The sequence below is a fragment of the Maylandia zebra genome, linkage group LG12 (assembly GCF_041146795.1).
Source record: "Maylandia zebra isolate NMK-2024a linkage group LG12, Mzebra_GT3a, whole genome shotgun sequence".
In the NCBI taxonomy this organism is placed as follows: domain Eukaryota; kingdom Metazoa; phylum Chordata; class Actinopteri; order Cichliformes; family Cichlidae; genus Maylandia; species Maylandia zebra.
The window spans coordinates 32,565,580-32,580,110 of NC_135178.1; the positions used below are offsets into that span (position 1 = coordinate 32,565,580).

At 40.1% G+C, this 14,531-nt stretch overlaps 1 protein-coding gene across 9 annotated transcripts in view; it reads right to left on the reverse strand.

Moving 5' to 3' along the window:
* The window catches only part of taok3a (TAO kinase 3a), a 62,820-nt gene that overhangs the window by 5,719 nt on the left and 42,570 nt on the right, over positions 1 to 14,531 (reverse strand). For 8 of the 9 annotated variants that reach the window (XM_004566681.6, XM_004566682.6, XM_004566684.6 and 5 more), the window contains 7 exons: positions 12,572 to 12,739; positions 11,190 to 11,387; positions 8,434 to 8,571; positions 3,138 to 3,374; positions 2,137 to 2,265; positions 1,072 to 1,275; positions 233 to 472 (listed from right to left, as the gene is read on the reverse strand). In XM_004566681.6, coding sequence (XP_004566738.3) covers positions 233 to 472; positions 1,072 to 1,275; positions 2,137 to 2,265; positions 3,138 to 3,374; positions 8,434 to 8,571; positions 11,190 to 11,387; positions 12,572 to 12,739 — 1,314 coding nt within the window. Of the gene's footprint in view, positions 1 to 232; positions 473 to 1,071; positions 1,276 to 2,136; positions 2,266 to 3,137; positions 3,375 to 3,907; positions 4,091 to 8,433; positions 8,572 to 11,189; positions 11,388 to 12,571; positions 12,740 to 14,531 lie in introns of those variants that run through there. The other variant, XM_076891125.1, reaches the window with a different exon arrangement.

Below are 14,531 nucleotides of genomic sequence, written 5' to 3' on the forward strand. Positions count from 1 at the left end.
CCATTTCCCCGAAATTAATTAATTTGTTACATTCATATTGCATCACAGTTTTATCAAAAACTAGATGTTGCTCATCACTTGCACAATCTTAGAAGTGGATCCCAAAGGCAAGGGATTTTTTTCCTTTTAAGGATGATGGGAAAAAGGGATTTGAAATATTTCAAGCACTTATATATCAATCCATCAAACAAAATTTAAGATATTAGATCGACTGGTCTCTGCGCTGACTCACTTTGAGATTCTTGGGTTGCTGCCGGAGCTCCAACACATGCTTGCGATGAAGTTCACGCTCACGTCTGTTGTTGTACTCAATCTGGTTCTCCAGCTCCGTCTGGTGCTGCAGGCGGATGAGGTCCATACGCAGCTTCTGCAGGGTCTTCAGCTGCCTCTGCTCCAGTTCCTGCGTGGACTCATCGTGGCGGATCAGCATGGCATGCTCCATCTCTTTCTGGGTCTTCTTCTTGTTCAGCTCCTAGGCGGGCCACAAGGAGACATGGAGGTTACAGCAAGGGAATAAAAGGATGAATCTCAGCAAGTACTATTGATGAGCATCAATTTTACATCAACATATTCCCTTGCAGAAATCAATTTTACTGTTTTGTGCTTACAGCATTGATTGCAACTAGTAACAGCTGAGAGGAAAAAGGAAGAAAAAAAATCAATAAACATCACATATTTACTTTCCCCCCCTCTTGCTTCTAGTTTAATCACATTGATTTTGGAGCATTTTCCCACAGAAAGTTTTTGGATTTCCTTAAACTCACTCAACAGCTTTTCAGATTATGGCATTGTTGGCTTGTTTTGTTGTGGATTAATCCTTCTTACAGTTAATATAAAACACCTGACAGATCTAAATAACACACTACTGTCTGCTGTGAAAACATTTGTGGGACTTTTGTACACCAAGATCATAAACACTAAACAAGGGTTTAGTATTCAAACTCGCGATGTGGGCATATATGGTTTGATCAATTCAGTCAGAAGTTTACAGTAGTAAAGTTATCCAAAAGCAAAACATTTATAGATTTACAACTTGCACACGAGTTTTAGAAACTTGTATGTCCTCCACACCTCTCTGATCTGTTCCTGTTCCAAATCGTGCCTCTTGATCATGACTTTGCGCTTGAAGGCGCGGCAGTTCCTGTCGTAAAAGACCCTCTGCTGGGACAGCAGATGGGCCTCCTCCTCGGCCTGGGAATGTTGCATGTTCTCCTTGTGCTTGGACAGACGCTCCTGTTTCTCCTTCTTGGGTGTGCTGTGGTCCTCGTTCATCTCCTGATGAGAGGTGGAAATTCCAAGTAGAAGGGGGAATAGAGAAAGGAGATTGTGTTAACATACACAAGACAGAAGATAAAAGTATTACTAGTAAAGCCTTCATTGTAAGCAGTCAGTGGTGAACTGTGTAGTTTGGGATGTTAATGGATATGTGAAAAACAAATGTTGCCTAAACAAGCTATTTGTAAGCCATTTTTTGCTGGGGAATAAAATAGAACCTCTATTCAAATCAACTTCATCAAATATTTTTAGTAAGACCATTTGGTCAACTCAAGGTGACCTTTTATTTTGAACAACAGTTTACTTTTAAAGCCAAAGGAAGAAAAAGAAAATCTTTTTCTTCTAAATAAAGGAATTTTCTTTCTCTTTCATGCGCAATCTACAACTCGCGCTAATGCACTTAACACATGAGCCTGATCCCTGCTCTCTGTGGTGTCTAATTCCGTTATAGCCCTCAGTTGGTGGGAAATATCTCTCTCTGCCAGCGATGCTTTCTCCTAACTGTGCTGACCTAATTTTGGTCACTTATCATGTAACTGAAAACACAGTGTATCACACTGCCAGCCCACAAGAGTATTCTCTGGATTCTTTTACAAGGTTGTGGTGGTTCACAAGTGCTCCGGTGAGCGTATGGATTTCTGACTTTTCTTGTTTGTGTGTACATACATGTGTAGGTACACAGTTGGTAGGCTGAGTGACTCAACACAACTTCCAAAAGACCATGCTGAAGTGGAAGTGTATGTTTGTGTGTGGGAGCCTGATTCTTCAGCACAGAGCGCAGAAGGTCACGTGTCACCCATGAGAAGGCGTGCGAAGGAGCGCGCCTGAGAAGAAAAGAGGAAACCAACGAGCCCAGCATACCTCCTTAATCTTCTCCTTGCAGAGTTTGTACTGCTTTTTCTGATTATCCAGAAACGTGGTTAGCTCCTTCTTCTGCTGGGCCACGATCTGCTGCTGGAACTTCTTCTCGTCTGCTAGCGCCGTCTTCATCTGGGCAGAATAGACAAGGACAAGAGCATGGTTAGATGCCCCTGACCAGCAACAGACAACACGCCACCAAACTGTGGACAAATACATTCATGCACAAACCTATATAAGAACATTAAAGTATATTAACATATATTAACAAAAGTATATTTGAAGACAATAAGTTGGTTGATTAAAATTCTAACACAAACAATGTCCTGCTTAATTATAATATGACCAGTTAAAAATTCTAGTCTGCACTTCAATTCTAAATCAGATGTTAGAATTCAGATAAAATTGCCATAACATTTGTTCTTCTAGATGATGAAACAACCTTTTTTTTTTTTTTAAAGAAAAGAGACATTGCAGTTATAGTTATAGAATTCTATGTAAATATCTAGTAACATGTTGGTTTGTGACAGCCACATGTCACCTATTCATGACACCGTTTAGATGTACAGACTCGTCTACATAAACAGATAAACTATCTCCTTGACTGTTGCAGCACGCACGCTGGGTGCTAATCACAAAGATATACAATGTGTTTTTCAGAGCGTGACACTCTGTGACCCAGTTCTGCCCCTGTGTTTCATCACATGTATCATTGGGTGGCAGCAGTGGGTTAAGTTCTAACAAAAACGTCCTCATTACTCATTGCAACACTGAACGGCTTTAAAATAGCAACACTTTAGAAAAGAATAGAACTTTTTGACGTGTTTTTCTTCAGCAGCATTAGAAATGTCACAGCTTCAATATTATTCCCATTTTTTCAAAGCTGACCAGGTCCACCAGCCAACTGTTGCATTGTACATGTAAGTCAGTGCGATCATTTGTGAAATAACCTAACAGTTACTGCACTTATTCATAATGTCCTGTAACCCCATCAAAAGTCCCACCTCTTTCTCAGAATGCACAGCATGCCGTTTTGCCAGCTTCTCCAGTTCAATGTAGGCGTTGTTGGCCTGCGTCTCCACCTCTTTCTGCAGCTTGAGCCGATGCTCGTCCATCTCGGCCTTTAGCTTGTTCTCCAGGGCGATCAGCTGCTTCTGGTGCTGCCGCCGCATGCGCTTGTAGCCGGACATCTGTTCTCGCAGCTCACTTTCCTGCTCATGCTCATGAATCTGTTTGGTCACCTGTGGTGAGAGAAAAGTTAGAAGATGCAAATCAAATTACTTCACAAAAAAACAAAAAAAACAAAAAGAAAAACCCCAAACAGTAATGCCTAACTGATTAATTCGATATGATCAAAGTATCTCGGTTCATTTACGAGAAGAACCTCAAACAAAAACGTTACAAAACAAAACCGTTCACCTGTTGTAATCAGACTACATTACTTGCTAGTTTTACATGTACAAGAAAGAATGTTCAACATGTGATATGAAAATAATGACATCAAGAAGCAAATAATTTGAAATCCACCACTTCAGCTGAACAAAAGCTCTTTCATCTGACAATCTCAGATTCGCAGACACTGCACAGAATAGCCGACTTCAAAGTTCCTCAAATGTATTCAAGTCAGAGCGTGGGAAAGAAAACAAAAATGCTGTAAAGACAATAAACATCTACTGTATGACTAAATTTAACCTGAGGCAATGACCTTACTGGTATTTCTTAACACTTTCACTTATTCTTGCTTTTAACCCAAACCTTGACCTGACCCACCAACCTGAGGACAAAAAGGGTTCTCCACATCTAGGTAGTACTCGCTCCGCATCTTCTCATAACTTCCACCTGAACTCCTCAGGCCAAACATGATGGCAACTTTAGCCAAGTGCACCAGCATCCAGGAACCTTGTGCAGCATCCTATGCCCGACAGAACCCTGCCTGAGCTCCGATGCCACCCTGAGACCCCCCCCCGACACACTTTACTGGACGTTGAGCCCCCTCCCTCTCCTTGGTTCGCGCCCTGGGCACGCAGCGGCCAAGGCAGACGTGTGAACTGTGAATGAGGCAGTTGGACACCACGGGCCAACAAGAGCACAGAGCGGCTCTTTAGTCAGGCTAACGCTAAGCGGCGGACAGCAGGTGGGTCACATGAATACCTCATTGAGAAAGACTGAGAGAAGTTGGAGGGGGGTGTTAGAGAGGAGCAGGCCGAGAGATGAGGGGAGGGAGGGTGATTGCAAAGGAGAAACAGCAGATGGAGAGTCGCTGGGAGAGAGTTAAACAGGAAAAATAGAAATAATCAGCAGTAAAATAAGAGCATCTACATGGAGAAAGAAAAAAAAAAAAAAAAAAAAAAAAAAAAAAAACAGGGTGGGGGGAAATGGGGTGGAAATATGTGGAGGCTGAGCTCCCCTTCTCCTTAATCTGCTCTGAATCAATACCTCTACTGTAATAGAACCTCCCAATCCTAGTCACTTGCTTCGCTGCCACCATGCATACAGCCACAAAGGGCCAAGTCAAGTCATGTGACGGCTTCTTTCACTCAAGGCTTTGGGACTGGAAAGGAGATCATATTCAGGGAGAGGAGGGAGGGAAGGCATGCAGGCTAAAGGTGAATGTTAGAGTGAGTGAGAATTAAGCGCCCAAACTTTAATTTTTGCTTATTTTGCAGTTCAAGATGATCCGTCTTCACAGAGTTTAACTTGTGTGAACGTGCAAGCCTACTTAAATAGAATTATTGCTGGTGGTGACTGATGCATTTTTGTTTGCAATAAATTATAACTACAACAGTCCACTTAGTTTGATCTCTGTGTTTGCAAGGCATTTAGCGTCAGTGAATATGCAATATCACAATTGTGACTTTATGATAACACAACATCGAGGGCAAGAGCCAGACCTGCATCGATATCAAGAGCCTCAAAACGCCGAAATCCAAGTAAATATTAATGCTCCTGGTAGGCAACAGAAGAAGACTATCCCCTTGTCAAACCTCCATGATTCTTCTTTATCGCTTCCTTATTACATTAAGGAAAACACATTTCAACCCTGGTAGGTACCACATAGAAAAAGCATGGTTGTAGTTTGAATGTTACTGCAGATGTATAGTAGCATGTAGCAAAGACATCTGGTTTACAGGAGGAAGCAAAAGGCCTCAGACCTTTGTATAGCATGCCTTTTTCCTGCCAAATGTGAGGAGATCTCCCTTCTCAAGTCTGATCACAAAAAATAGGACTCAAATGCAAAAGATGTCCATCTAGCTTATTCAATTCTGACACTGACCTGTAAAGAACAAACATCTTAATATATATAACTGCATAACATGAAAGTTAACAAGTACAACCTTAATTCTGCAAGTTGCAAGAAAACTGATGGGGGAGGAGCACATTTTGATATGCCTTACACTACACTTTAATTTCCCATCAGCGTTTATGCTGTCAGGTTACAAACTGCAACCAGCAGCTAAAGAATAGATGAAGTGAAATATTTTACAACAATGTTGTCTCTCACACCAGCTTACACGTCAGTCAGTGGCTTCATCTAACCTATAATAACCCCTGCCCTCGCTCTCACTCACTGTCTCACATTCGTTCACCTTCTCACTTTGCATCCATGTCTTTCCAGTTTTCCTGTCCCCTCATCATTTTTCCTTTTCCACGCATCCCTGGATAATTTTACATCCTGCTCTCCTTCACCTTCTTTTCATGCCTTTTCCACAATACCTCTCATGTCTTTGGTTTTACCCCTTTCTTCTCTTGTTTCCCCACTGCTACATTTATTCAAACTCCACACTTCATTTCACCAGTAAATGTGATGTTCTTTGGGTTTTTTTGTCAGTTAAGATTTCAATCAGCACTGCTCTTAAGTCTCACCTTTGTTTTCCTATCCTTTTCTCTGCCCTTCTTATCTCCCCAATATCTGCCAGTGTCCTCTATGATGCCTTTACTTTCTCTTTCAGTTCACTAAATCTTTAATCTCTTGCCTTTTCCCTCAAATCACCATGACTTTTCTTTATAAAATAATAGTTTCTAATTATTTTGATTTTAGCTAATAATTCCCCCCTATTTAAACCATTCTTAATTGTTTATGTTTTCTCGCTTGTGTTGCTCTCCATCTTCCTATCTGGCTATCAATTACCCCTTGCCATCTGGACCCCCCCATACTGTCCTACCTCTCCCTCTTTGTCTACCTGCTTCCAGTCTCAGTGAGTCGAGGCCAATATGAGGATGTCTGTGCTTGGAAGAAAAAGATGATGTAATCTCTTCCAGTGCCGGTGGGCAGGACCGGCACTGTTACACTACAGAGAGGCTGCCTTTTTTTCAGTTAAACAATGTGTAATCTCAGCTGCCATTATCTACAAGTTTAATCCACCGCAATATGCATTAGATCAAAAGTATTTTCAAGTATGATTAGAAGTGTTTCTTTAAAGGATAAATGGTAGAAAAACAATTAACAAAGAGTTAAGGTGAGGAAGGAATACTTTTTTTCCGTTTTATGGTAAATTTAAGTGAGAAAATGATCCAGGATACAATTTTCCATCTTTTGTGGCTAAGAACAAATATCTATAAACTCCACAATCCCTGTTTTCTGATGAAAAAGGCATCTCATCATCTTGTGAGGAGGTAAAAAAACAGCAGGCTTATTGCCACTGTAATCTTTCATGTCAGTGGGAGAACATGTGAGGTTGTTTATGTATACATCAACTTCTTTCCCTAAGTGCCATAAAGGGAGGACTTTAAAAAGTGTTTTTTATTTATTTATTTTTTTAAATTATATGTGATTAAATGATATTAAGCAAGGCATGATCAGTTTGTAAATCACATTGTTATATTTCCTTCTAATGCAGTACTGTAGGGGTTTCCTAAATTCAGAAATCACATTAGTTACAAATCAAAATATTACTTGCTCCTAATTTTCTGCATAATGTGTGTACTAAAAAAACAAAACAAAAAACCTCAACAAGAATAGATTGACCTATGGTTTTGCAAGAAACTACTTTCCAATGCTGTGAAAGTGACAATAACTCTTCCCAAGCAACTCTTTGGTTTTAAAAAGGTAAAAACAGCAGACCTAAACAGTTGATGATGCATTTTTCCTAGGCTGAAACGTCACCCACATACTGCGATCCATGGTCAGCAGCAGTCAGAAGACTACATCAGTTCACAGTTATGCGTGAGGGTTTTCAAACTACAGTTCCCAACTGCAGTCTTACATATACCATGTATCATTATCATCTGTTAATCATCTGCAAATCAACAGAGCCCATAAACATATGACATAGAAAAAAAAAAATCAAAAACAAAATCATGTAACCTTCAGTGCCGGGGAACTACGGTTGCGGTCAACAGAAAACACACACAGCATCGGTCGGTCACTGGTTCGTGCTCTCTTCAAGGACAATATGAGGACACACAGTTTCTTGTGCACACAAACACAAACACACACACACTTCTTTGCTTACATTCTCTTGTATGTGACAAGATTTCTGGTTTAAGACCTGGCAGCAGAGGGGAACTCACAATTAAAACCAGTGGGTCATGGTTGGGTAAACACACACACACACACACACACACACACACACACACACACACACACACACACACACAAACCACCACAACTACTTTCTAGTTACTAGAGCCGGTTTCCATGACAACAGACAGGGAGGGAGAGAGAAAGAGAGTCATAGAAAGAAAGAAAGCGCAAGAGAGAGAAAAAGAGAGAGAGAGGGAGAGAGAGAGTATTCCACCCCCTTCAACTCAGAATATTGAGTCAGATCTGAGAATGATGTATTATCAAATGGAGGCCAGGAAGAAATAAAGGAGAGGGTGGGAGGATGGGAGTGGTAATGCGAGGCGTAGTACAAGAGGAGAAAACAAAAGGAGTGGGGTGAATGAATGGAAAAAACAGCAGAGAAATAATATAGTAGACAACGATCCAAACAAAGTGAAGACCAAATGATGGGAAATAAATATTTCAAAAACATCTAAACATGGAGACATACAATAACATTACCCACTGAGACTGGGGTCATTCACGCACCACATTCACAGTAAGCTTTTTAACAAAGACAAACAAAAAAATGCCCTTTAATGCCCTCATAGAGCTGTGGTGTGAACATGAAACAGAGATTTGAGCTTCTTCAAGAAGTAATTTTTTAAAAATTTGTTTGGCCTTCCAAACAGCGCAACTTTTAAGTCAAATAAGTAGAACAAATTAATGACACTGAAACATTTACAGCATGCAGAAAACATGCTTTAGGACCTTGAAAAGAAAACACCAATAGAAAGAAGAAAGTTTTAGGTTCTTACCAGTGAGGCAGACTTAATGGTGGCAAAGCGGCCCTGGTTTTTGTAGTTTTGAGCCTGGCTGCTCTTATCAAAGGAAGCTGGCGTCGGCTCTGGCCGATGGTCCCTGTGGATCCCGTCGTCCCAGTTGTATTGATGGTCCTGTTTGAAAACAAAGGAGAGAAATTTAGGACTGGTAAATACTAAAAGAAAACAGAATAAATAACAACTAAGTGATCAAAGTTAAAAAAAAAATGATAGTGTAAACTATGTTGCACTGCAGGGCACTCAACTTTTTTTTTTTTAACTTATTAAAACTGTGCCAGTATTGAAATTCGTCACCATAATTCTGTGACTTACAAAAGAAATACTCCCCACTGATTTAACCCATACAACTTCTACACTTCACAAAGATTCTTCATCATTTGATAAAACTGTGTCAACTGTAAGCTTGCATGTCATGATGAAACATCAACACCCAGCACCCCCAATAAAATCTGACTGACAAACATGCAGGGAGGCCCAGGGACCAACGAGTGCTTTTATGCGTGGAGGGAAATTCACCGCCATCAGAAAACAATGCGTGTCATTTTTAATTGTTCTCATCACAGCCCCTGAACTTGAAACAGCACACTGGTTGTCTGTTCATAAAGTGACAACCTTATTCAAGCTCTGTCAAAATACAAAGAGCAAATGAAGAAAGAGAATGACAGAAGTGACAGCCCTCTCTTCACAGAGTTGATTTCCAATGCGAATGTAAAGCACAGTATTGACCTGTGTGTGTGTGTGTGTGTGTGTGTGTGTGTACACACAGGATGCCACATGTGCAAGGGGAATTTGCTCTGCTGCTAGTTCACATGTATACACGGCCTTTGTTCTCAAAGTGTGAACGGTGTCAGTGATGAACTTGAAGCAATCTGCAAACAGTGAGGACTGTCAATGGTTTCCATGGTTTTGGGGGGAGGGGTTTATGCATACTCTTGAACGGTGCGAGACACCAAAGGATGTTTGCACAGAGCCATGTTTCCTTTTCATTTGTTAAGTGAGACAGTTATCAACCCAGAAAAGAAGTGAGTCAACCAGTAACAGTCTTTGTTTCTTCTTCCATGCACTGAACTCTGGGAAAAGTGTTTAAGACTGTTTACTAATACCATTTCAAAAGACAGGAAAAATGTTAGGTACAAAGTTGTCCTTGTGCTTAATTCCACTTGGCTTGACTTTTTTGTCTCTCTTTCAGTGGGGCATCTCAGAAAACAGACTACAAATCTGATTTGACCTTTGTTGTGACTTGGATTTCTCAGACTTTATAATCTTCTTTATTTTGTAGCAGTAAAACGATAACTCTGAAGTACTGTACAGGTATCAATGACTTACGCAAGAGATATTGTAGAAGGAAGAGACATGTCTCTAAAACTAAATGTTGCAGTTTTGTTACCCTTGCCCCCAAAATCCATGAAATAAAAAACATACTCATCAAGTTAAAGCGGTGTGGTGGCAGGAATAGCTCTCTAATCAATACCCAAAGCAAAGGTGTGGCTATGTGTAATTTATAAACTTGGCTTGCTGAGTTCATATTTGTTTGTTCCTCCCATTGGAAGAGTGCACTAGGATGATGTTTATGTCAGCACTCTGGATTGAGCAATTAATGGAGCTGTAATGTTGTGACATATGTGCATACACAGCTGAAGTAACTTGTAGATTAAAGAAAACTTTAGCTAAAATAAGCTAAAATGATGGCAAGTTTCCAAAAGTTTTAACTTTTTTTTTTTTTTTAATTAAATTGATGGTGATGCTATAGATTTTCTTTTTTATGTCTCAGTGACCACTGAAATGAAAGCCATGGCTCTCTTTCCATTCATTTAAATAGGGGCCTCAAGATAACCCCTAATCAATTCCAAGATGGCTGTCAAGTTGTAACACTCTCCATCTAGATTTAAAGTGATGAACACTTTGTAGTCGACAACTGGTTGTATGGCACATTTCAGGGTCTGTTTGTACACGGCACAAACTTGCACTACATATTTCCATCCATCCATCCATCCGCTTCCGCTTATCCTTTTCAGGGTCGCGGGGGGCGCTGGAGCCTATCCCAGCTGTCATAGGGCGAGAGGCAGGGTACACCCTGGACAGGTCGCCAGTCTGTCGCAGGGCTAACACACAAGGACAGACAACCATTCACACTCACATTCACTCGCACATTCACACCTAGTGGCAATTTGGATTATCCAATTAACCTATCCCCACAAGCTGCATGTCTTTGGATGGTGGGAGGAAGCCGGAGTACCCGGAGAGAACCTACGCAAAACACGGGGAGAACATGCAAACTCCACACAGAAAGATCCCGGCCTGATGGTGGAATTGAACTCAGGACCTTCTTGCTGTGCGGCAACAGTGCTAACCACCGTGCCACCTACATATTTCCCACTTGGTTATATATGAATCGAGTATCCTTCACACCCTCTGGTTGTCACTGCAGTAGCTGATCTTAGATGAACTCAGTATTTCAGTGGTTGTTTGGACGGTTGTTGCTAGTAGTTGTTGAAATTATTCTTTAATTATTTCATAGTCTCCGGCTGTCACAAAACTGTCTCCAGTTTTATATATTTTTTAATTAATTAATATTTTAAATTGTATTTAGTTTAAAAAAAAAATGAGATTAACACTGTTTGAGTATGATGGCTGATGCTCAGTTAAAAGGCTTTGGGAACAATAAGAACTCCCAATAGTGGTTTCAAACTTTCAGCCTTAATCACCATCCCGTCTTCACCCTTAATTTTTACCTTCTTGGTGTGTGGGGAAGAGTCCAGGGTGCTGCTGTAGTCTTGGGGATGCATCATGGTCATATCAGAGCAGCTGTCATCCAACACCTCCTGCATGCTGTTCACGCTACTGCTCTGGCTACCCGTGCTAACCGAGGTGCTGGGAATAGAGTGGTTGCTGCCCAGGCTGTTCATCTTACAGCTGGCTGCCTCGCTGTCCTGCAAGTGCGCACAACATATACACGTGTTCAGAAACACAAATGTACACAAACACTCAAGGAACATGCTACTGAAATATACAAAAGTCACCCGTGACCTTCGCCCAATTATACCCAGGCTTTCTTCAAACTGTACCATTAAATGGAGTTGCCTCAATACAAACGGCGGGGGGGGGATCACTGATGCCCTATAGATTGCATTAGAGTCAAAGTCATGCTAAATTGCCTATTAACCTCTAATTGTTAAGATGTGTGTGTCTGAGTCATTCAGTAGCATCTGAGCTTATGTTAATGGGCAGTGGTCAGACAGAGGTCTTCAGATTACAAGTCAACTTGAAGGTGTACAAGACAGATACGGGATGAAACTGTGTAGCTTTTAGAAGCAAAAGCCAATTCACTTAGGTCTAAGGCAACAGGACAGGATATTTACTCAGTCTTTCCACATAAAACAAGGATTGGTACAGCAGGTTTTTCAGGGTAAGGCTTTCAGCAGTGTCTTGTTGCACCAAGGTCTGGTGGCTGCTGTGAATTGTGTCACATGGTGTAGGATGACATTACTGTCGCTACGAGCTGTCCATAACTGTTCACTTTACTTCAGGCCAGGTCAGCTAAAGGACATTTCATCTCAGGCTACCAAGACTGCATGAGAAAGACTCCCATTTGTTGTGATTTCAAAGTGCTGAAGCAGTACTGACTAGTGTGGAGTCACCATCTCTGAGACTTAAGTGTCATCCTGAGGATGCAGATAAACTATGCTGTCCCTCAACCTTTTGTCTGAAATCATCTGTTGGCCTACAGATAGAGAACTGTGTGAAATAATGAGCTTAAACTCTGTCATTGGTGTCAAGTACAAGCACTTATTTTATGTAGTGGTGATGGAAATTTTAAATATAATAATTATTTCAATTACTTTGCGAAAATACTCTGCAGATTAACTGAATCCAAACCTCATTTTAGTGCAACTCTGCTACTTAAAGACTGTGGCTACATATATGCAATTTTTCATCTTCATATTAACTATTGTTAAGAATTGAAGAACTGTTTCTGGTGCCACTCCCTGTGATCATGCACTCTGCAGAGTTTTTTCTTTTAACATTAATTTGTCTGTTTAATATTTAAGTTTGATGCATAAACTGTTTCCCCATTAACCTCCCTTCTCCCTTTTTTTTTTTTTCTTCCTCCCACCTCCTCCTCCTCCTGGCTCTCTCCCAAGGGCCCGTTGTGTTTCTCCTGGTATAGGATCTTTTTCATCTTGCGGTACTGCAGATTGTCGAGCTCACGCACTGCATCCTTGGTCCTCTGGATGAGGTCAATGAGAATGCGTGGCGAGCGTTCCCGACGTACAAAATCATGCTGAAGAGAAAAAGACAGACAGTCAGTTACTTCGTTCAAGGTTTTAGTCAGACTTTATTACAATACAAGGAGGAAAATACTTGGTTTAGAAACTAAAGCTAATCTTTCTATTAGGGTTATCTTTTTTATTTGCATTTCAATTGCTGTCTTCATGTCATACAGTTTAATTTAAACTGAACATTATGGATGTTTTCTTCCCAGTTTTTCAATAGAAATTCAGAAAGTATTGCCTCAGACTACTTACAATATTGGCAGTAAACATTTAAAAGGGAAATAAAATAAGCTGAACCGGAATGAAGATGAAAATTTTATATATTAACTACTTTCTTTTGCATTATCTTAAACATTGGCACCATTTACAGATCTTTTAAGTTGTTCGTAAATATTTGGAAGTCATTTAAACATGTCTAAAATTTTATTTCAATGAGCACAACAACTCTGGCAATCACTAGAGGGCGCCTGTAGGTTGTTCAACCCATTCTGGTCCCAGCACTCAATACGCTCTACTACAGTCTCTGAGAAGGTCCATATAATCGATTTTTATAAATACTCCTAATCCTTCTCATTTCAATAAATACTGTTTGAAATGCATTTGGCCTTGCACCAAGTTAATGAGAACTTTAATTAAATCAGGTCATATAACAAAAATCCCACTAAGCATTGATAATTGAGAGATTTTAGTTATTTAATCTGTATCCTTTGCTTTTGTGCTTTTTTTTTTTTTTTTTTAAGAATGAGCTACACACATTAACCTCTGTGGAGGAAAAACAAACATACTTAAGAGTTTCTTCTATCAGGGCATAGCAAAGCAAATTGGACCTTGTTATTTACTAAAAGAAAGAAAAATCCTTCCAGAAGAAAAAAAAAAAATATGTGAAAGGTCAGACTTCCTTTTAAAAATATGATCAGTGAATGATATAATGGTTTCACACTTCTATGGAGATCATTTAGGTGATTATCATTGCTGAGTCTGTCCTTTGCAAGTGAGATGAACCTCTGTAATCTAATGTAGGTGCAATTTGGTGGAGGTTGGGACATTGAATAATTACATAAATGCACAATGAATAACCAACGGGTCAGAGTGGGATTGGTGGGAGGTGGGAGAGAAGGTGGGGGTCGAGTGATAGTGGATGGCTATTTTTAATTTGTGTTTTTTTCATTTGTTTGTTTTTGTTTTATTTTTTACAAACAATTTAGGGGTGTCAAAAAAAAGAATAAAAAAGCAAAACAAATAAAAACAGAACAGATATTTCTGCCCAGCACTTCCTCCCACTACAACACACAAACATGTTCACACCTCCTCTTAGTCAGTGTCATTCATAAAATATTGGCTGCATAAAAGGCTAAAATGTATTCAACCTAAAGGTACGTGACTAAAATATTATATTCTGCATGAAAAAAAAATACATATATTTAGGTGTATTTTTAGCCATCACTCTCTGCACACCTTCCTCTCCATGTGACAGATGCCGGTGTAATGGGTTAGTCAGGACACAGAGGAATGACATCACACACTGAAAATAGAGATGAAAGTGATTTGTCCCATTTTCTGATTGACCTACAGCAGAATGTGGGTGGTTGGCCACCCCCATCCCATCATCCAGTGAAGTTATCTCAAGGATTCCTCCTCATTATGAGGTTAGTGTAAAGAAGAAGTGACAGCAAATCTACAGCACCTGGAGTCTTGTCTGGTATATGTATTGTGGCATCACTATTGCCTTCTACCAGAAGTACTCATCCATACTCAGTTTTAGCCTGTTCTTTTAGGATAAATTTGTTTTTGACACATACT